Source organism: Solea senegalensis, linkage group LG19 (assembly GCF_019176455.1).
Source record: "Solea senegalensis isolate Sse05_10M linkage group LG19, IFAPA_SoseM_1, whole genome shotgun sequence".
NCBI classification, from domain to species: Eukaryota; Metazoa; Chordata; class Actinopteri; order Pleuronectiformes; family Soleidae; genus Solea; species Solea senegalensis.
Window position 1 is genome coordinate 12668714 of NC_058038.1, and position 21908 is coordinate 12690621.

A 21908-nucleotide genomic window follows, 5' to 3' on the forward strand; every position below is an offset into this window, starting at 1 on the left:
GTTTGGTCAGGAATGTTCATGTGTGTGTTGCATTGATAACAAGGGTGTGTGTGTGTGTGTGTGTCTGTTCTCTGTGTGACATGTGAGAGAATAGATATGGAGTAAACCACTAATGGAAACACGGTGAGGAGGAGAGGATATTATTATGGTGAGTACTCTAATTTTCTTTAAAATGTGTATAATCTATGTTTTATTACACACCTTTACTGACAGATCATCGCCTTTTGTGTTTGTTTTTTACAAAGTTATTCTCAGCCACTAACAGCCATCTTTCTAATGTTTTTGTTAAACTCTGAAATGTTCCATAGATTTTACTGTCTTATAAGAGTATTGTGTGTTTTTTTAATTAAGTATACTGATTGCTATAAATTTAATGAAGCACATTTTTGCCTCACTCTCATATGTATAATCTAAAACAGAAGGGGACAGACAGATTGCACCTGTTTGTTTGGTTTTTTTAAAATCATGTGATCAAGTCATATGACTCTCCAGAACAATTCTCTTTTGTTGCCTTTATGTTAAACGTGCAGTGGACAAACAAGATGAATGCAGCTGTCAAGTCATGCTTTACAGTTTTATAGGGGGAAAAAAGTTAAATAATCAATCACTCTATCCATCTCCTCCACTGTTGTATATTTATAAAACATAGAATATACAATAATAACTCCATGTTTATTTTGATTTAATCCAGGCGGACCCAGAGCTATCCACACAGAGTGGGGGCTATGATGTGGAGCTGTTTCTGGACACTCCAGACTATGATCTGATCTGCACTATATGTCAGGGGGTCCTCAGGTGTCCGGTCAGAGCGGCATGCCAACACATCTTCTGCAAGAAATGCATCTTACAGTGGCTCAAAAGGTACTGAATGCAACAAGGATTAAAAAAAACATTGCAGAATTGTGCTATATTGGATGTTTTGATCCACACAGAAGATTGTGACTAACCTTTGACTATTTTGACTGATACATAGACAGGAGACCTGTCCCTGCTGCAGAAAGCCTGTCAACCCGAGCTTGATCTTTGTCATGTTCAAACTGAGCAAAGCTATTGGACGCATGAAAATTAAGGTGGGAAATTATAAATACATTCAGCAGTGACTGGATGTTATCTACTGTTAATATGACAACTGTCATTTTAGACACTGGATACATTATGAGGAAAAATAATAAAATAACCTAGACCAGATGTATTTGGTTCTTTCCTTTGGGTTTAGCTTCTCCTCTGATATCAGTAAAAGTCATACACTGCTCACTACACTGAAATCAGCAAATAACCCATAATATAATCATCTACAGCACACTTTGTGTGCACTGTGTGTGTTACAGTGTGTAATGCTGAATTTTGAATTTTGTTTAGTGAGTGTGATGTCATTTTTCTCTCTATCACTGAATTAAGTCAACTGGTTCTTCTTTGTAAATAACTTTTTGTTCCCCTGACACTTCCCCTGTAGGTTTTACTTATATGTCTGTTTACATGAAGTACATTTAATTTCTCTACAGTGTAAGAATGACATCCGTGGCTGTGCAGAGACCTTCCCCCTCTCAGAGCAGTACTGCCACAATATGAGCTGTCAGTATGAGCTCATCTCTTGTCCATATCAAGGATGCCGGGCACAGCTTCTGCGCAGGGACCTGGACACCCATGCTCGCCACTGCGAGCACTGGCGTCAACCCTGCCACATGGGCTGTGGGACGATTCTCTCCCACCGCACACAGTCACAACACAACTGCTACAAGCAGCTGAAGCAGGAGTACGAAGCCAGGCAGAGAAGCCACAGGGCCATTGCTACTGCCCTGCAGAGGAAGATGAGAAGGATGCAGAGCACCATGGCCCACATGAAGAGGCAGATAGGGCTGATCTGTGACAGCCTGGAGGTGATGGATGATCTGCAAGAGGCAGAAGAAGAGGAACTTGGAGAGAGCAGTAGCAGCTCCAGTGGGACTTCAGGTAGCAACACATAGGCAGCTGCTGAAGGACAAGTCAAACGTACCGCTGCTGCTTCCTTAATGCTGTGTGGAACTTTATCTATTTAAGGGTGTTTGAGTGGATTTGTTACCATTTTGTATTGTAGTTTTTGATATTTTGTAAATAAAATGTTCATTATTACACTACCACCTGCTCTTTATCTTCCTTCAGGGGAGAAATTGTGATTGAAAACAATGAATAATGACAATCACAGTAAGTTGATTCATTTGTTCAAGAAAAAAATAAATCTTGAGGTTAAAGGTAGGTATTAAGTTACTGGTTATTGTGCAGCAGGGTATGAAGTAAAGAAACACTTGTACAAGAAAAAACACAACATAATAAATTGTTTTAAATAAATTATATTAAAATAAAAGACAAACTAAACAAACTCTCAGGGGCCACAATAGCCTTCAGTTCACCCTATAAGTTCACCCAATAAGACTTTTTTATTATCAAGGCGTACACATTTTTGTTAACTTGCAATTTAGTTCATTTTACTTTTTCAATCAAATTGCGTCCATTATTTCTGAGTGATTTATTCCATCATATAGGGAAACTGTAAGGCTGCAACCAAGAGTCATTTTTATTTAAGCTGGGAAACCAACTAATATTCACGTTCAATTGAGATATATTGAGATATATTGTATTTGGGCTAATCTTTTCAGCTTGACTGGTTATCTGATTACAGGAAGCCGCCACTAGAGGGCAGAAATCAGTAAGATTTTTTTTCGAGGAAATATCGCGATATTACGTCTGAATAAAATCCAGCGGAACCTCTCACGGGTCTTCTTCCTGTTATAACGATCACGTAAGTACTACGTCTTCCCTCACTGCCAGTTTTCAATCTGTTTCTATCTCACGCATCGTTCAGCTAAACAAAGTGAACACACACATACAAGTTCAAAATAGCATATTTTGTCAAAGTCGTGGTACAGTTGTTTGTGGAATGATACGATATTCGAAATATTTATACACAACATGGAAGGGATGTTCACAGCTTTCAATATGGCGACGGTGCTCGTGCTGTTGGCGGCAGAAACCGACAAGATGTTTATTGAAATAAGTGAGATGCTCATGTAAACGTGTTTTGTCCTCCAGCAAATGGCGGACGACGCCGGTGGTAGAGGAGGTTTCCGTGGGGGTTTCGGCGCTGGTGGCCGCGGCGGCCGGGGCCGTGGACGCGGCAGAGGCCGTGGCAGGGGCCGCGGTGCCCGTGGAGGCAAATCCGAAGATAAGGAAGTAAGATCAACACTTTGAAGACAGTTTATTCTCAATTATATGATGCCGACCATGGCGTTAGTGTGCTTTGAATTCTGGGGAATAATGTTGACCAGAAACAATGCTTTTTCCTTTCAGTGGGTGCCAGTCACCAAGCTGGGCCGCCTGGTTAAGGACATGAAAATCAAGTCCTTGGAAGAGATTTACCTGTACTCTCTGCCCATTAAGGTAAGAATTGAGTGCGGGTGGCGTTTAGTCTGCAAACTGTCATCCTAAGACATTGACATACACTCAAGAGAAGGGACTCTTCTCTCCATAAAAGTACACATTTGTATATAGTATGTTAAGTATTTGAAAACGATACAACTTTTGGTCAAGGAAGGTGGCAGTTTTGAATCTCCGGTCTGCATTTATCGTCCTGTGTATTGTTAATCCAAACCATAGCATACACTGTAGCTATATTTTTCTTTTCTTTTAAATGTGATTTCATGTAGACCTGCAACCCTTGACAGCTAATAGTTCTGGTAACTATGAACTGCTATAGCTGTCAAATCAGTTCTCTCTGTGGGTGGAGTATTTTACTGTGCATACAATTTGTATGTGTATAGCTGTTATAAATCTAGGTTTAGAGAAATACTCAATTGTAACTGTCTTGTACTTTACTTCTAATATAGCACTCACATTTTTCTCATGGGGCTTGTAAAGGATCTTGATCTCAATAACAAATGCATAACTATACTATGGGTATTTCCTTCTAAAAGTGATATCGCACCAAAGATCAACATGCCCTTTTTTCCTGTTGGCAGGAGTCTGAGATCATTGATTTCTTCCTGGGATCTGGTCTGAAAGACGAGGTGCTGAAGATCATGCCTGTCCAGAAGCAGACCAGGGCTGGTCAGCGTACCAGATTCAAGGTAAATCTCAATTGTGACGCTCATCTGTATTTCAGAGTTCAAAACTATAGTCATGCTAGTGTGTAAACTAACACTGGTTACTGGCTGTTTACAGGCCTTTGTTGCCATTGGTGACTACAATGGTCATGTGGGTCTGGGAGTGAAGTGCTCCAAAGAGGTGGCCACAGCCATCCGTGGAGCCATCATCCTGGCCAAGCTGTCGATTGTCCCGGTCAGGAGAGGTTATTGGGGTAACAAGATCGGTAAGCCCCACACCGTGCCCTGCAAGGTGACTGGTCGCTGTGGCTCTGTCTTGGTGCGTCTCATCCCTGCCCCCCGTGGTACTGGCATCGTGTCTGCCCCTGTACCCAAGAAGCTGCTCATGATGGCTGGTATTGATGACTGCTACACCTCTGCTAGAGGCTGTACCGCCACCCTTGGCAACTTTGGTAATATTCCTCACTTTATTTCTTTAAGTGTTTTTCTAGTTTTCTCCTCGCTCTGCCCAGCTTCACCTGCTGTGGTGTAGTTGACGTTATCAGGAGAGAAAGAAACGAGTATTGTAATGCACGGCAGACAGACTTGTTTGGTGGTCTACTCTGTTCCCCTTTTCAGTACTCAACATTTTGTTTTAAGAAAAAAAACACAACAGACAGATGCTGTTCCCCCTTTTAACATCCACTCACCGTTTAATTTCCTTTCCAGCCAAGGCCACCTTTGATGCCATCTCCAAGACTTACAGCTACTTGACCCCAGATCTGTGGAAGGAGACTGTCTTCACAAAGTCTCCATACCAGGTACAAAATTCTTAGTCTAGGTAGAAAGTCTTGCAAAGACCTCCTTTTTTTTTTTGTCATGTAATTTGTATTAATACCCCTTTCCTTCTTTCTCCAGGAGTTCACTGACCATCTGGCCAAGACTCACACCAGGGTGTCTGTACAAAGGGGGCAGCCTGTCCCACCAGCAACCTCCTAAATTTTGTATAAAGAATTGTTGAATAAACATTCTGAAACTAACAAGTAATATGCCTTCACCTTTACTTGTCTCTAAGAGTAAGTGTATTGGATTATTAAATCTTAGTTATTCTATGATCTGGATTCTGGTGGGGTCTGATCCAACTTTATTTGTAAAGCACTTAAAACCACCACAGTGGACAGAAGTGCTGTACAGTATAATAGATGCAATAAAAGCATAGAACAGGAGTCAAACTCAATGACGGGGGCACTGAGTGTCTAGACTGGTCAGTAGGGGATCATTCAATTGTTTGAGAAAACATTGAAATTGATATTTCACACTTCAAAGTGTTTTTGATATGGAATTAAATGACTCGATGTTAATGCAAAATGAATATTAAAACATACAGCAATAATAAATCCTTAAGTGGCAGGTTTTGAAAAATGTTTGGGGCTGTATATGGCCCGCGGGCTGGTATAGAAGCTCACAAGGCAATAAGATCTGAAAGCAAAATGCCAACTTCAGCCAGCTTGTTCAAACGGTCTCTGAAATCGAAGTTCTGATGAGCTTGTCAGATGTGACCAAATTAAAGGAGAAATTCTTTAATGGTTTAAATACATAAATAGTGCTGCTTTTAAATGTAATTTCCTGTTGCTCACTAGCTGCACAAAGTCTGGCCCAGCTAAGTTGCTTGATATGGGAAAAAATGGCCCAACCAACTTGGTAATTGATTGGCATTGACCATCAGTTATGGTTAAGGTTGAAATGTACTTAATATCAGGATAAAGAAGGAAGTGGACAACTGCCTTGCCATCTTTTGTAGTTGTGTCCAGCATGAATAATTGTTATTCCAAATATCAAACTTGTTCATAATAGGAGATACATTTTATTTTACAATTTATAACAGGACACAAGTAGAACTCTTATGCACTCAGGGCCTGAGCTTCCGCCATCATTCGTTCTTTCTGCTTCATTAGACATTTCCTTGCACTGGCATATGCTCCAAGGTCTTCATCTATAAAAGGAACAAAGTGTTAACCATTTAATGGTAGTATGAAGAAGTCTAGACTACCATCTTCATATTTGTAAAAACCGACAATTCTAATTAGAGAAGCTAACATGTATGGGCAAAATTTAAGCAACTGGTTATCAAAGATGTTTCTACATAGAATCCAAATATTGTCACTGTATTTACATTGAAGGTTGTTTAATGAAAGCTGCAAGGTCAATGGAACAATGTTTTTTTTGTCAACTTTAATAGCTCAATACTTACAACGTGACTGGAAGTTCCTTGTCACCTCGTTGAACTGCTCTATTTCTTTAGCACAGTTCTGCTGATTGCTGGCTCCTTCTCTTTGCTGGCAGGCCCTCATACGCTCCTGGATCACTTTCACGATCTCCTGGTCTATTTTACTGAGGAGAAGGAATGACAATTTTTATTTATTTATTTTTTCCCTGGGGCAAAAGCTCTTTCATTCAGATTCATGGATGAACTGACTGTGTATTTGTAATTAGGAGAACAATTTTCCCCCTTATTTGGGTCCCAAAGATAAACCACATGCATGCAACTATATACTGTAATTGTTTTTTATTGAATAATAGCTTCCACTCTTCTAAACAATTTCCAACATGAACTTAAACTTGACTGTAATGAATTTCCTCCATCAGTAACCACGTTAGACTGGAAGTTCTGACTTAAATGTGACAGGTCTGCGTGGCAGCCATGTTCTTCCTTGTCAAACAAAATAATACTTTTTCTTTGCTTTGTTTTCAGTGAAATCCCAGAAGCACACAGTTTATAAGTGGCCTACTGACTTAGACCAGAAATTAACATAGCAACTATGATATCAAGAGTGTTTACATTATAGCAAGAGATGACGCAATATCATGTACTACTGCACAAATGTCTTCAGAAAGAATATATATATATATACACAACTATATATATACACAACTATATATATATATATATATATATATATATATATATATATATAGTTACTGAGAATGGACAGACTGGTTTAGAGTAATTCAAGATTTCTTTATTGTCATTCCAACACACATTAAGATGCAACTAATAATGCAGTAAATCAAATATCCGCTTGATATAACCCAGGTAGTAGGCCAAACAACTCTGAATGCATGATAGATAGATAGATAGATAGATAGATAGATAGATAGATAGATAGATAGCTACTGTACTACTGAAAATGTATTTGTATTTGACTCGTTACTTACTAGTCTCTCCTCCACTGCATCTCTGCCTCGTAGTAGCAGACGTAGTCTCCCTTATGGCATTCAGTCAGATCTGGGACACGGCGGAACTTCTGGTGATAGTACACCGCCCTGTTTTTACCACGAATGCTGTCTATAGTCTCTATGTGAGAGAGGAAAAACACAGTTTAAACCCAGTCAATCCTGTGTGGCATAGCACATAACACCACGTTACTTCCATTACATTTTCATGGCAGACATGACAGGTCACACAGAACGAAAGCACAGGTGTTAATAATCCAATTAATTATGGTTGAGTTCAGTGCAACTGCTTCACATTCAGGGTGTATTCTGCCTCATTGGCAAACGGCCCTGAGCTGCACTGATCTGAACAGGGCCACCGTTCCTGTGTTGTTGTCCTGTTAGCACAGTTAGCGCTGTTAGCTTCAGTTACCTCTAAAAGTGGTGACAGGCAGGTCCACGGAGTAATAGAAGAGTTTGGACAGAAGCAGAGCCGGGTTCGGCAGCGACGTCTGTTTATCCACAACCGGGGTTTGCCGAGGAGGCTCTGGGTAAGCTCCTTTATCATAGTCTGACGGCATTTTTACCTAACTTTAACTGAGGTTACAGAAATCCTGGATTCGACCTCGGTAGCTCTCTCGAGGTGACGCATGCGCAGAAAGACGAATATAAATGGCGGCCAGCAAATTTCTTCTTCGACGGGAATTAGCGACAGGTTGTCTCCTACACTGCTGCCACCCTTCAGGAGTCAGATTATTCGTCGATATGAATGGATGTTTAATGAGCTCTGATTGGTATTTCTGGGATCATCCAGCCACAAATGTATTATAGTCCCTAGATTTAGATATTTCTGCCTGATATTATGTTTGTGATTCTGTATTTTCCTCATAGTAACCAATGGATACTGTCCCAAAGATTTGGGGAAATGCAAGAGAACTGGTGTATCATCTCCCACTCAGGCTTGCTTAATTATCAGAAAGTATCAGTTATTTTATGCACTTTCGCAGTAAAATCTTTACACAAGAATTAATTTAATACATGGGACAGTGGATATGAAAACAGTGTTGTGCTTTGGTCTCATAAATATCTCATAAATGGCCCATCGTTTCTGGTGATCAATCCATTAGCCTCCCAGGTTACCAGGTTTATGATAGGCATTCATATCAAAATGCAGTCACCTACAGCAGAGAACAATGAGTTTGTAGTTTTGTGCACCACACGCAGGTTGAACACAAAGACTGAATTAAATATTATCACGTTTTTTTTTGTGGTGAAAGATGGAAATTAAAATGTTCCTCCTCCTTTTGCTCTCCTTTCTTGGTAATGGTAATGGTCCTGTTCACTGCCCCCTCCCTCCCTATCTTCTGCTGTCTGAACCTGGCAGAGATGGCGTTGTTTGAAAGCAAATACGACCCCTCAGCTAGGCCAAATACCAAATTAGAGCTCTACACTTTTTATCATCTTGTGTATGACTTGCATCAGCACTGGCTCCTCTCTCCTTTCTGTCATACGACTGGACAATACACGGACATGGTTAGTATTCACTGTGTTTTTGGTTCTCTTTAGCTGAGAAGGACACAATATAGTGCATTTTTATGTTTTTATCTTTCACATGTGGAAAACTTTGTGGGATTTATGATTCTTTTTCGGCAATATGGGCTGTCTTGTAATAGTACTTGTATCTGTAATGCACTACACGTGTGCTGACCTATGTCAAATGCAACAAAAGTAATATGAGAAAATTCTTGTGACATTATGGTAAAGACCTTCATCTCTTGTCGTCTGATGTTCATGTTAGTAAGTAATGACTCTGTGATTTACGTCTTGTTTAGTCACATCGCAAATTCCATGCACCACGCCATGGGCACATGGGATTTCTGCCCCACAAGCGTAGCAAAAAGCACAGGGGGAGAGTGCGTACGTGGCCCAAAGATAGTCCCAGCCGACCTGTCCACCTCACTGCCTTCCTGGGATACAAGGCTGGCATGACCCACACCCTCAGAGAAGTGCACCGCACTGGCCTAAGTAAGTACAGATGCACTTGATGCATCTTGGATGTATGCAGGCTTTATGATAGAGCTTTAATTATTCTCACTGCTTTAATGGAAGCACTAGATTGAAACATAACATTTTGTAAGAAGTGATTTAAAGGTCAGTGAGTAACATTTAGGATGGTTACTGTCATAAATGGAATATTCTACCCATGTGTGTATAATTGTCTTTTACACACTATGTACTTTAAGCAAGGACCTTACGTTTTGGAGGCCACCATCTCATGTTGTCATGTTTCTACAGCAGCTTAAACTGACAAACCAGTTGTTTTTCCTTTTGAAGCATTTCCTATGCAAACAGAGAAAAACAACATCCTTTCTAGTATCCAAAGGCCATGTAGTCCCTTGATGTGCTTTAGAATTTAGAATTCAGCGTTTGTTACACTGTGCAGTCTCAGCATTAGATGTCACTATATTCTTACACATTAGTCATCTAGTTGTCAGGAATTTTGCATATTGTTGCTTTTCCTTGCTGCATATTGTTTGTGTTGGTTTGCATCTGCTGTTCAAATTGTATATTGGTAATCAACATCCCATGTTTAATTTTCCTCCCACAGAGCAATCAAAACGAGAGGAGGTGGAGGCAGTCACCATCATTGAGACGCCTCCTGTCATCGTGGTGGGGGTGGTGGGATACATTCAGACTGTCCGTGGCTTACGTTCTCTCAAAACCATCTTTGCTGAGCATCTGAGTGATGAGTGCAAGCGCAGATTCTACAAAAACTGGTGTGACTAATTATTTTTTACTCGTTAGTCTTTCTACTAACACATTGAAATGTAGCTACTTTAGCAAAAACAATTGAATCACTGCAATCACTGCAATCATTGCTGTTACCAGTCATGCTTATGTATTCAGTTGACCTTTTTACTCCAGCACATGTTCTACAGTGTCCTGGTGTTTCCGATATTTTAGTGTGTTTTTGTTTTGTGTATCAGGTACAAGAGCAAAAAGAAGGCCTTCACCAAACACAGTAAGAAGTGGCAGGATGAGACGGGAAAGAAACAGCTGGATAAGGATTTTGCCATAATGAAGAAGTACTGTTCAGTCATCAGGGTTATTGTTCACTCCCAGGTAGGCCATGTGGTAACTTTCTATCTCTCTGTCTCTTGAAACACTCACTGCAAAAGGGCAAAGGTGTCAGACTCAAGCCACATGCAGAAGAAAGGAAAGCTGCCACAACTCGAACGCCTTGACTGCCAAGAACCAAATAACTCTGACCGCAACACTCTGTTTGTGGGGAGTGCTAAAGGATGCTGTTTCAAGTGGCAGGTTAAAAATAAATCTTGGAGCAACCTAGCTGCTCACTACAGGCATTGCCCAATGGAACATTAAAAAAACATACTGATAAAGGTTTGTGTGAAACATTGTGGAAGGTTTTTCACTGTATATACTTCCACCATGAAGTGTGTAATTGCTTAAAAGTAATAATGTTTTTTGTAGACAGCAGAATGGACAATCCCGCCTGGGCAAGCTTTCTGCATTTTGAAGTGGAAGCTTACTTTGCAAATATAGAAAAATGGCTCGTCATAAATCCAATGCATAAACCAACAGGAAGAAGGAGGGAATAGCAGAGAGTGTAGGAAAGTGGAAGAGTAAAGAGATGTATGAAAACACCATCATAGTACTCACCACTGGATGTCACTGGAACTGTGGAAATGTGATTTCTGAGATCCTGTGTGATATAATGCTGAACAGTAATAATAATAATAATAACAATAATAATAACAATAATAATAATAATAATAATAATAATAATAATAATAATAATAATAATAAAACAGCATAGTGTGTAAAGCAAGATACTCCAAGAGAAAGTTATAGCTTGTTTAGGCTTTTCCAGGCATCACAGACATTACTTCTTTATTTCCAGATGCGACTGCTGCCCATAAAGCAGAAAAAAGCCCACATCATGGAGGTGCAGCTAAATGGGGGCAGCATGTCAGACAAGGTGGACTGGGCAAAGGAGCATCTGGAGCAGGCTGTGCCAGTAACTTCTGTCTTCTGCCAGGATGAGGTGATTGATGTCATTGGTGTCACCAAGGGTCATGGTTTCAAGGGTAGGGAACATGAAAAACAAATGTACAGATTGAACTGACTGGCTAGATCAACCCTTTCCTTTGATTCGCTGATAGGTGTGACAAGTCGATGGCACACAAAGAAGCTCCCGAGGAAGACTCACAAGGGTCTGAGGAAGGTGGCCTGTATTGGAGCCTGGCATCCAGCCCGAGTGGCCTACACTGTTGCTCGTGCTGGTCAGAAGGGATATCACCACCGCACTGAGCTCAACAAGAAGGTTTGCTGATTGCTAAGAGTTCAGTGTCAGAGGCAGCTTCAACCTAATTCAACTGAAATAAGCTTTTATGGATTTTATTATTTTTATTATTAGTGGGTAGGATAACTATAATGTTATGTGTCCATGCTTAAAGCCCTGTCCCCACTTGTGCTCTCAGATCTATCGTGTTGGTCAGGGTGTCCACATTCAAGATGGAAAAGTGATCCGTAACAATGCCTCCACCAGTTATGACACCAGCCAGAAGACAGTTACCCCAATGGTACTGCAATAGTCAATCATATACACGTCAGTATATGTTGTCTGATATCAGCTAATGTTAAATGGTTGGTTTTAAATAACATAATGCAATAAAACATGCTTGTGGTGTGTATATATATATATACTGTATACACACACACACACACACACATATGTATACATATATAGTGCACTGTTCTTAATCTTGGCTCGCTAATGTACTTGATCAATGTGTTATTGACGCAAACATACAATCAATCAATTTTTATTTGGGTTTGTGTCCCTGTAGGGAGGCTTCCCCCACTATGGTGAAGTCAACAACGACTTTGTCATGGTCAAAGGCTGCGTGATCGGTGCTAAGAAACGTGTCCTCACCCTCAGAAAGGTACAGTCTCATTTTAGTGAAGCTCATTCTGCATCACTGTAGGATATCATAAATACATGTACCTTATGTTTTTGTATGTTTCCTCCTCTAAGTCTTTGCTGCTGCATACATCTCGCAAGTCCAAGGAGACCATTGAGCTGAAGTTTATTGACACAACTTCCAAATTCGGTCATGGTCGCTTCCAGACTTTCCAGGAGAAGAGGGCATTTATGGTGAATGCGAGAGTGGTTTAGTGCACACTTAAGTGTGAATACCAGGAGGTGTGAATCAGTCTGCACTATTTTAACCTCTGGTTTACCTGCAGGGGCCACTGAAGAAAGATGCCCAAAAGATACTACCAGAGACTCTGCCTGAAGATGCCTGAGGGAAACATTTACATTAAAAACGTAATAAAATTGAGTTTCAAATACTGTTTGGTTGTTCCATGTAAATTTGTTTAATGCAGCAGCTGCATATTCTGTGGGCATCCTCATCATCACATCATTATCACATATTTAAAGTGCTGAATGGGTTTTAATTTTTTGCTGATAACTCAGTAAGTTTATTTCAGTAAAACTGTTCAGAAACAGCATGCACCCTGTCAGCTTAGATGAATCAAAACTCTTCTCAAAAATATTCAATCGTACAATCTCATAGCCTTAAACAAGATCAGTGGATTAGAAAATTTGATGGATGGTGCTTCTTTCCAAAAGCAACAGTAGCCTCACACAACTCTTTGTATGGAAATCAGATCAATTTTCCTTCTGTCTTTAATCTATTGCAACATCAACGTTTAAGAAAGTTCCCTTTTAGAAATCCAGTGGAATCAGTTCCGTCTACTTCACATTAGAGGGCAGTGTAGCACCATTGTCGCAGTCCTGAGGTCAGTATCATGTGGCCTCGGGAGGCAGGAGGCACCTTCACACTAGTGACAATAAACACGACTGCACTGTGGCAATTTGTGATGGGAACACATAGCAGCCTCAAGGGTGGGGGGGTTACTCTGACATGTAGTCCTGGGACTCCATTGAGGATTGTTGGGATGTGGATTGGATTGAAGAGTGGTGGGATGCAGGTGAGCTTTCCAGGCCAGATGTCATCAGGGGCAGATAAAGATCGTCCATATTGGGCATGACAACCACTTTCTGTTGGCAGTAATTATAAGAAGAAGTTAGGAAACTGTATCATATACAATCTTTTCCACAAAGAGCATGTGAAATTAAACGTCTATGCAAATAGAGATTAACGGGTGGACTCACCTGGAACTCACACTGTAGTTTTTTCTCGATCCACTCAGTGACATGGCTGAAAGTGACCTCCCTCTCTCCGAACATGGGACGCACATGAAGATCCAACCTAGGAGGCACCTGGAAGCTGTACCTGAGATGCAAAGAAGATTAGTGAAGAAACATGCAACAAACAAATCTAAATGCAGTTCTGTATAGAATCTGTGTATAAAATGTCAGTACCATATCCTGTCAGTAGGAGGAGGTGGGATGTTGATGGCCAGAGTACCAGAGAGCTCCATGACCTCCACGCTAAGCATCAGAGGCATGTTGGACACCTCAGCGATCTTCTTTCTAATGTACTTGTTCTCTGTGGCCTTCTGGAAGTATTTGGACTTTGCTATCTTGTCCACAAATCTCAGGATCTTTGTACTTGTGCTACCTCCAGGGTGCCTGTGGTAACATAAGAATGACAGTAGGATATTAACCACACATGCACTCACCGGGGCCTTTATTGGGTACAGTCCTTCAACTGCTTGTTAATCTAATCAGCTCGTAACATGGCAGCAACTCAATGAATTTAGGCATGTGGACACGGAGAAGACAAACTGCTGACGTTCAAACCGAGCATCAGGATGAGGAGGAAAGGTCATTTTTCGCGACTTTGAGCATGGCACGGTTGTTCCAAACAAGCAGTTTCAGAAATATTCAGTCCTGAGTTTACAGAATGTGGTTTCTGGTCCAAACATCCTGTAAGTGGCAGGTCAAAAATGCCTTATTGATGCCAGAGGTCTGACGAGAATGAGTGGCGGTAAATGGATTATAAGCCTGGCTCACAAATCTGACCATCCCTCCATCCCTCCATCCATCTAGTCATCCATCATCTATACCACTAAAGCCAATCCCAGTTGACACAGTGTGAGACCTGGGGACATATCGACTTAAACATAACCACAATCTGCATGTCATTTAACTGTAAGAGGAAGTCAATGTGATTAGAGCATGCCGTCAACAGCACCACTACCATCATCCCAGTGCTCACAAATACAACACTAATCTAAAGATGCTACTATTTTAAAAATACTTTTAACAGTTTAACAGTTTTTCAATCACTCAATCTGTGTTTTCTGTCATGCTGCTTCAAGGACGCTAAAGAGAGAGATACATCATTTGGTCCTTTGCAAGAACAGGTCAGACTGTGTTTTATGTTACACAAATTTCTCATTATTTTTGCTGTGAATAGTAAAAATGAACTTGACACAGCTTTTTTTACAAGCAGGAAAGTACACAGAGTCCTCTGACAGTAATCTCAACAATAAGAGCATGTTTATTAACATAAATCTTGCCTGAGATTTATTGCCTTGTCTACTCTCTTGCCTTGTCACAGCTGTGACCAATGACCCATGGTGCATTTGTGCAATAACACACCAATAAGTGTGATGAATTACCCATCAGCTGCCACTGTTGTGCTCTTATGTCCAACAGATCCCTGGGGTTCAAATGAGGGCACTTCCTCTTCATCTGATGATGACTCTTCATCACTATCAGCCAGTATGCACAGCCTGGGCTTCGAGCTGTGAAAACAACAACACAAGTGATATTAATGGTACAATGTGCAAAGCTTACAAAATGCAAATGTCCTGAGGAATATTAAAGTGAGACTGGCCTCACCCCACAGGCTGGGTGTCTGGGACGATGTGAGCCTCATCCTCTCCGTCCTTACCCAGTTTACACAGATTCATCTTAGTCTCCAGGGTCATCTGAAGGCAGCCTGTGTACGTCAACTCCATCTCCAGCCACAGGCCTTGATGAAAGAGGGAGGGAGTTAAACAAAGAGGGAGGTAGTTGGTGGTGCTTCAGTTTTCCAAAGGAGCTCAGCAAACATTAGGGCCAGCATAGTACTCTGTGAATCTGTTATTGTTGGTAGAGCTTAGTCGAGGGTAAGAGGATTGCTAATTGCTTCAGTGACAGATAATAGAAAGCATTTAGGGCTGGCATGACAAAGGGGAAATAAATAAGATCATGACCCAAAGTGACTGAAGGGGTGTTTGTGTATACCTTACATACACACACATAATGACACACATTGTACCTCTATGGTCCAGTTTGGGTTTAGAGGTGTTAAGGACTTGAGGTAAACAGGTGCCCATGTCCAGATCAGCCAGAGTCAGTTCATTCATGAAGTATGGCAGCTATAATGAGAGAAAACATGTCTCATTCATTTGATACATGAGAACCATTAATCAAATGATAATGTGTAAAGCTGTTAGAGAAAGATACAGTGGTTGTAAATAAGTGAGGAGTAAATGTAAGGAAAGAGAGAGAGAGTGTAAAAAGGATGGTGAGTGTCAGAGAGAAGAGCAGGGAATGAATGATGGAAAGTTGTGGTGCTGTCGCCGCAGTGCATTATCAGCAGACTCACACAGACACGCATACTTGTCTTTCTTTGTGGCTTCCCTCATCGACATAACGTGTTCGCTAGCTCATTACCCAACCTTCAACCATAAACCTGAAACCAAGTCTTGGCCCTCAAACAGCCACATGAAATGGTAAGACAAACTACCATCCTCATCCACCCTCACCTTATTTATTTATTTATTTATGGTTTATTTGACATGGACAGTGCACATTCATAAACATACAATGTAAATGTGCCAGAATTAGCCAAAATGGCTATTTTACATCTGTTGTCCATGGACCCATGTTAACAGGTCAGATGCATACTAAAAGAAACAAAATCATAAAATATACATACATCATAATAAAAGCAATTGGTAAAAGGTCAGTAAATATAGGGAAAAACGGGGGAGAGAAAAAAAGAAAAAAGGAGAAAAGAAAAGAAAAAAAGAAAACATGAAAACATGAAAACATGGCAGTGATGGTATAAATAAGATGGCGCCCAGATACCTTAATCTTCCCAAGTTTCTTCTGGATCTTGTGCACCACCTGATCAGTCCAGTACTTCTCTCTGAGAAAGTCCCAGAAGATCCTTCCTACCAGGGCGTTCACCCACTGGTCCTCTGTAGAAAGTCGTCCTTCCCCTGATCCTGCACTGGACTCAGGTCCAGATTGACCTTCAGAGCTTTGCTCTTCACTGGGAATCTACAGGGGATCGCAAAGATATAAGTCAATGGTAGTAACATTTTCAGTGGTAATTGAATTCTTCTCCTCGTCCTCCTTCTTCTTTGTCTTCTTCTTCTTCTTCTCTTATTCCCCTCCCTCTTAATCTGGATTTTTAGAGATTATATAACCTGATACACCCGAACGTCGAGATAAAATTGTGTGCTTGCGCTATGCCAATCTATAAATTCACTTTCTGTTATCAATGTCATTTAAAATCAAGACAGATTGTTTGGTCAGGATTAGCAGGTCAGTTGAGAATGCTGCTAAAACCACACTCACTAAAAAGCCGTTGAGATCCTTCATGTCTGGTGATACCTGATATTTCACAGTGACATTTCGTCTTATCAGCGAGGACGTGTGGCTGAGGCAGCATCCTGGAAAAGGCTGAGCTGAGCAGCAGCACAGTTGCTGATATTGATCAGCTTTTTTTTTCATCAACAAGAGTTATTTTGAGAAATAAACCCCACATCCGGAGTTTAAAATGAACGATGGAAAATTGTGATCTGCTCATAATGGATGCTGTAATCTTATCACCAGGGGCGATAAACATTTAAACCATTGCATCACTTTACAACTGCATCTGCCATGATGCTGGATCTAAAATCTGAATATCAGTGTTGTTCACTGACCTTCTTGTGGCATATGGGGCTTCCCTTGTCACTGTGGCAGGGGCTGGGGGTGGGATTGCAACTCTCTGAGCCAATCAGTTGAGTCATGTAAGTGCTGTAGTCCAATAATGTTCTTGTTTTCATTGCTCCTGGCAAATCCTGCAGCTCCTCTATATTGTCTTTGACTGCAGTGCCACCAGAGAGTGCTTCAGAGTGACCTGCAACTAAACACAGACCTTGAGTGAATAGGCTGAACCAGTTAGCAAACATAACCAAACACCATGAACCACAAAATCCTCTTACCGGTGTTCTCTTCGCCGCTCACACTGCTCTTGGCTCTAGGCCTAGAGGCAGACAGGAAATGCTGGAACCACTCCTCCTTGTCTCTTCCAGAGCGACCAAAGAGGTAGAGGGTGACAGGAAGCTGGTGGTCCAGTGTGACGTGTCTCTCTGCCCTTTCTTCATCCTCTTGCCCTTCAACCAGGATCTCTTCTCCCACCTCCCCCTCAGCCAGAGTGATGCAGATGGGATACTTCTTGTTCCACACCCTCTTACAAGCCAAAGCAGGAGGCAACAAAGACACCTAGGGTAAAAATGAACAGAAATCAAATATCCAATTTTTTAATCCATTTACTCTTTTCAGTAGAGATACTGACAGGCAGAAATTTACCACAATCATTAGATTGTGTGTTGTTTTTTGTTGTACTTTCCTACCCTCTACTCTATGAATTTTAAGTCATTCTTCTTCTTCTACATGAAGCTACTGCAATCTTCCTTCCTCAATATGCAACTTTGCAAAGTGGATGGGTCGAGTTCATTCTGTGCATCATCACTTTAGTTGTAATTCTTCTGCTCTTTCACCTGCGTGTTGGATGACAAAGTGGGTGACGAGAGATGAGAGTGTGGAGTTCAGGCAAGAGGTCACCTTCTCTCTCTCTCTCTCTCTCTCTCTGTCTCTCTCTCTCTAGTCCCTTTTCTGGGAGACATGCCTGCTCTGCTGCTGGGATCAGAAATGAGAATTTTCTTTGCAGACACACTGACCTTACTGTTTGCCAGCTGATAAGCACGCGAACGCAAAAACAATGCCTTGCGGGGCGTCTCGTCGAACGTCGCCCACCGAGGGATGTTGGCACGTGGGTATGCCAGGCACAGCCGGCTGCCCTCCAGTGTGACATGGACTGAGTGTGTGACCGAGGGGTGGAACGTCTCAGGGTCGTAGCTGTATGTCTCATTCATCCAGCCCTGAAAAAAAAAAAATTATGAAAGCAGCAAAACAGTGAGTCACAAATCTCTTACAGTATAACCAACCTGAACAACACTGTTAGGGCAATGTTCAAATCCACCATAAACATACGTCGGCCGAAATAGGCATCTACTCTGGCAATTGAAATTCACAGCAAGTGGTAAAAACAGTGACAGTGCATCTTAGCAGGAGAGAAACATGAGCCATGGCAGAATACATGTGTCTCATTTAACACTATGGACGTGTCTTTGAAACAGCCTCAGCCATCTATAGCCTCACTCGTGGTAGTAACTTCTCTGTGCTCATAAACATCAACTCATGTGGACCGACTATCCTGCTAACTCTGCACTTATTCAGGCAGACAGCATTACGCAGCAGTGCAGTCAGGATGTGCTTCATGTCAGGCAATTATCCAAATAACTCCCCTCGCCTCTTTAAAGCTGAGTCTGCTGTGTCTCTGGATAGTTTTTTAAGCACAAATGACCTCAAAACAAATCCATTAGGCACCACCGAGTATCGTACTTACTCTTAAACCATGGTTGCAGAATACACTTGAGTTCATTTCCATGAAACCAAATCAGTCACATGAAAAGATCAAGTTCTTTAACGGCTGTGAATGATTGTCTTGTCTCTTGTTTTATAAAGAACAGGACTTCAACTGTCTGCAGTTCTCTAAAGCTCTACTGCTGTACCTGGACTAATTTGTGGTTTGAACCTCATGGTAACCTGCTCATATAACAATGATAACAAGCTGTTTTCAGCAGCTGGTGTGATTCTTACAATTGTCAGCAATGTACACTGTAGTCCTAGCATGCTAAAATGAACTAAACTAGCACTAAAGGAGCATTATTTTGCAGGTATGTGGTCATGAACTCAAATATTATTCATACCTAAATGTTGACCTGATGATGGGACCAAAGAAAAAGTCAGAAAACATCATAGTTTGTACTCAAACTGCAGGATGAACCTGCATCATAGTCAGCCAGTAACATTCATTGTCTATGCACCATGCATGTGCCACCTTTCAGTGCAATCCACTTTTTTCCATTGTTAAGATAATTTAGTCTAAACCAAAGTGGTGGATTGACCAACACCCCATTCCTGGAGCCATGGGCTTAAAAATCAGTGAAAGCCAATATGTTAAAGTGTAAATGTATGGATTCACTTTTTGAAACAATCACCCTTGCGGTCCACTGGGTTTTCTAGTCTGGCCTCTTGTTCTCTGCTACTATTACTTAAGTAATACAGCACACAGACACAAGTCTCTATAAAACATTAGTATTTCTCTTAAAGGTTACACACATCTTTGTTTAAACACTATATGTTATTGATTTATTACCTCTAGGATTTCTGGATGTATGATGTTCCCGTCCTGTGGATATGTGCTGGATTTGCTTTTTTTGCCTCTGGTATTTGAGCGTCGTGGGACAAACGTGAACACCACCATCAGGCCCAACATAAAGCCACATGCAACTCCGATAGACAGACCCGTCAGGTATGAAGGAAGTGGCAGCACAAAGAACCCATACACCAGAAGACCCACAGGGAGGAGCCAGTGAATAGGCAGCGATGGGCCTCCTTCTCTGCCTTGAGACTGGGTGTAAGTATTGCAATGTGTCTCTCTGGATTCATTCTGGAGTCCCACCACTTGAATTATATCTCCATAAGAGTGGATTTCAAAATGGTTGCCCCTGTTGCGGTTGCGATACGAACCCTTTTGATGTCTTAGAGAAGTGTGGTCAACATTGTTCTTCCTCTGGTACTTAAAATCTCCATCTTCAGTGCTCCCCTCTCCTCCACAGCTTCCTTGGGAGGCTGGGGAGTCTCCAGCACCAGGGGCCCTCCCATGCTTAGGACTGCCAGAGCTTTCATCCCCCATAATCTTACTCAGCATGCTCAGTGGATCCTGCATGGCCTCAGAGAACTTCCTCCGCGTGTCCTCCAGCTCAGCAATAAGCAAACTGCCCCGGGATTCAGTGGGCGACATGCTGCCCGTGGAACGAGGTAAGTCCCAGTTGTCATTCTCATTCAGTGTTCCTTCTTCGGGCCTCACCTCGGACATCCTGGACTGGGTAAGCTGCTTCCAGGGATGCAAATGCAGCTTGGAGTCAGACTTGGAGAGGTTGACCTCAGGCTCACCCCGACGGGAGATCTCTGTGCTCAATGACTTTACCAAGCTGAGGAGTGGTTTGCCTCTTAGCGAGCTGCTCTCCCTTGGTTCCAGCTCCGTGGAGGAGGATTTGACCAAGTTGGAGGTGACAAGCAGGCCGGCTGATGATGCCGACAGATCAGCTAAAGAGCCGGGAGAGGAGGGTGAGTGAGGCAGGAAGTGGGGATGTGACCGATGGCCTTGGCTCAAGTCCAAATCGATCCCCAGACTGAGGTCAGGTTGAGATTCTCTGGCTTGTGGTTTTTCTTTCGAGAAGGCCACGGTGGGACCCTCATCAGGGCGGTCCAGGCTGAAGATGAGCTTGCTCTCCTCCATGCTGGCTGTCAAAGATTTGATGTAACTATATTCTAGATTTGTAAGATCCTCCTTGTATGACAGATCATGATGGATGCTGGAAAATTTGGAGAGAAACAAGAGAAGTCATGAGCATATATATTTATATATCAAAGAAAATATCATAATTTCTTTTCATTTCAACAAGTATGTGTCAAATTGAAAGGGGGACGTCTCATTGTTAAAAGCATAATAATGAGATGCCCCTCCAGCAATAAATGCTTTAAGAGCATATTGGTCTGTCACACATCCTTCACATGTAGTGTTATGTGTCAGTGTCTGACACACATCATGCCCAGACGTGCTGCAAAGTCCAATTCACTGAAAGTCATCAGCCACACGATCCAGACAGGGGGTCTGGACATTCTTCATGGAATGAATGCAGCAGGGCACTGTGATGAGAATGCCCGCAGAATCCAGAAGCAGGAAGCAGGACACTCATCCATTCACTCGAGTTCACTTGAGCTGAGACAGACATTAACCAGAGATTATGCTGCCGGAGAATCTCCAAAGAGACCTCTGCAGACATTTGTGTTCACTGACACGCTTCCTCCAGAGAATCTCTGGGGTTTGGTGCATGTCTGAAAGCAAACACTAGGGACGTAATTTAAATCTGATGAATGGACAGTCAGTACTACTGTATATTCCGGATATATTCCGGATACATTTTTTAGATTTAGTTTACATGCATGCACACACACACACACACACCAATATGCAGTGTCACATGACATTGCAAGCTGGCTGTATGCAGCACAGAGTGCAGCTGTCAAAAATATCCAAACAATATCCATTTTGTATTAGGAAAGTTTTGTGTCTATGTTTTAAAAAGGTTTTCCCATGTTTGCTTCCTTTTCTTGCTGCAGCTAGATTCCTACAAATAATACAGAAGACAACAGCGTTGACAGAAACGAATATTCCTACATGTTTACAGTATCACAAAAAGCAACAGCAGTAAGCCACGCACAACGACTGGCACTAGATAACCTAC

General features: G+C 41.7%; 5 protein-coding genes across 5 annotated transcripts; 3 read left to right on the forward strand and 2 right to left on the reverse strand.

The window, feature by feature from the left end:
• The first annotated feature begins 27 nt into the window (after positions 1-27).
• Positions 28-2114, forward strand: rnf151 (ring finger protein 151). Its single transcript, XM_044051214.1, has 4 exons — positions 28-148; positions 692-861; positions 974-1070; positions 1503-2114. Exons 1-4 carry the CDS (start codon positions 146-148, stop codon positions 1962-1964), a joined length of 732 nt encoding a protein of 243 aa, XP_043907149.1. The 5' UTR covers positions 28-145; the 3' UTR covers positions 1965-2114.
• A 632-nt stretch (positions 2115-2746) lies between these two features.
• On the forward strand, positions 2747-5095 carry rps2 (ribosomal protein S2). Its single transcript, XM_044051585.1, has 7 exons — positions 2747-2776; positions 3067-3207; positions 3325-3414; positions 3993-4100; positions 4195-4528; positions 4785-4876; positions 4974-5095. The coding sequence occupies exons 2-7, from the start codon at positions 3070-3072 to the stop codon at positions 5052-5054; spliced, it is 843 nt and encodes a 280-aa protein (XP_043907520.1). The 5' UTR covers positions 2747-2776; positions 3067-3069; the 3' UTR covers positions 5055-5095.
• An 804-nt stretch (positions 5096-5899) lies between these two features.
• ndufb10 (NADH:ubiquinone oxidoreductase subunit B10) lies at positions 5900-7928 on the reverse strand. Its single transcript, XM_044051586.1, has 4 exons — positions 7702-7928; positions 7272-7410; positions 6307-6446; positions 5900-6048 (listed from the first exon to the last, which is right to left on the reverse strand). The coding sequence occupies exons 1-4, from the start codon at positions 7847-7849 to the stop codon at positions 5957-5959; spliced, it is 519 nt and encodes a 172-aa protein (XP_043907521.1). The 5' UTR covers positions 7850-7928; the 3' UTR covers positions 5900-5956.
• Positions 7929-8665: 737 nt separating this feature from the next.
• LOC122785117 (60S ribosomal protein L3-like) lies at positions 8666-12647 on the forward strand. Its single transcript, XM_044050752.1, has 10 exons — positions 8666-8801; positions 9101-9293; positions 9877-10045; positions 10256-10391; positions 11191-11377; positions 11453-11613; positions 11771-11872; positions 12140-12235; positions 12328-12447; positions 12540-12647. Exons 1-10 carry the CDS (start codon positions 8799-8801, stop codon positions 12597-12599), a joined length of 1227 nt encoding a protein of 408 aa, XP_043906687.1. The 5' UTR covers positions 8666-8798; the 3' UTR covers positions 12600-12647.
• On the reverse strand, positions 12648-20901 carry LOC122785115 (testis-expressed protein 2-like). The gene is made up of 11 exons (XM_044050751.1): positions 19754-20901; positions 18213-18413; positions 17475-17754; positions 17193-17395; positions 16348-16542; positions 15533-15632; positions 15112-15244; positions 14889-15014; positions 13684-13893; positions 13474-13594; positions 12648-13359 (listed from the first exon to the last, which is right to left on the reverse strand). The coding sequence occupies exons 1-11, from the start codon at positions 20897-20899 to the stop codon at positions 13213-13215; spliced, it is 2862 nt and encodes a 953-aa protein (XP_043906686.1). The 5' UTR covers positions 20900-20901; the 3' UTR covers positions 12648-13212.
• Positions 20902-21908: the final 1007 nt, after the last annotated feature.

What these genes read in the sequence shown, in the direction of transcription:
- rnf151 (XM_044051214.1), top strand. An exon ending in ATCTTACAGTGGCTCAAAAG is followed by an intron (nt 862 to 973) that starts GTACTGAATGCA and finishes ACTGATACATAG; the next exon opens with ACAGGAGACCTGTCCCTGCT. An exon ending in TTGGACGCATGAAAATTAAG is followed by an intron (nt 1,071 to 1,502) that starts GTGGGAAATTAT and finishes ATTTCTCTACAG; the next exon opens with TGTAAGAATGACATCCGTGG.
- rps2 (XM_044051585.1), top strand. Translation starts at nt 3,070, where the DNA reads ATGGCGGACGACGCCGGTGGTAGAGGAGGTTTCCGTGGGGGTTTCGGC. An exon ending in GCAAATCCGAAGATAAGGAA is followed by an intron (nt 3,208 to 3,324) that starts GTAAGATCAACA and finishes TTTTCCTTTCAG; the next exon opens with TGGGTGCCAGTCACCAAGCT. An exon ending in TCACAAAGTCTCCATACCAG is followed by an intron (nt 4,877 to 4,973) that starts GTACAAAATTCT and finishes TTCTTTCTCCAG; the next exon opens with GAGTTCACTGACCATCTGGC.
- ndufb10 (XM_044051586.1), bottom strand. Translation starts at nt 7,849, where the DNA reads ATGCCGTCAGACTATGATAAAGGAGCTTACCCAGAGCCTCCTCGGCAA. An exon ending in GCCTGTCACCACTTTTAGAG is followed by an intron (nt 7,411 to 7,701) that starts GTAACTGAAGCT and finishes TCTCTCACATAG; the next exon opens with AGACTATAGACAGCATTCGT. An exon ending in AAGGAACTTCCAGTCACGTT is followed by an intron (nt 6,049 to 6,306) that starts GTAAGTATTGAG and finishes TTCCTTTTATAG; the next exon opens with ATGAAGACCTTGGAGCATAT.
- LOC122785117 (XM_044050752.1), top strand. An exon ending in AGTGCACCGCACTGGCCTAA is followed by an intron (nt 9,294 to 9,876) that starts GTAAGTACAGAT and finishes TTCCTCCCACAG; the next exon opens with AGCAATCAAAACGAGAGGAG. An exon ending in GCACTGAGCTCAACAAGAAG is followed by an intron (nt 11,614 to 11,770) that starts GTTTGCTGATTG and finishes TTGTGCTCTCAG; the next exon opens with ATCTATCGTGTTGGTCAGGG.
- LOC122785115 (XM_044050751.1), bottom strand. Translation starts at nt 20,899, where the DNA reads ATGGAGGAGAGCAAGCTCATCTTCAGCCTGGACCGCCCTGATGAGGGT. An exon ending in GAGCGGCGAAGAGAACACCG is followed by an intron (nt 17,396 to 17,474) that starts GTAAGAGGATTT and finishes GTCTGTGTTTAG; the next exon opens with TTGCAGGTCACTCTGAAGCA. An exon ending in AGAAACTTGGGAAGATTAAG is followed by an intron (nt 15,633 to 16,347) that starts GTATCTGGGCGC and finishes CTCTCATTATAG; the next exon opens with CTGCCATACTTCATGAATGA.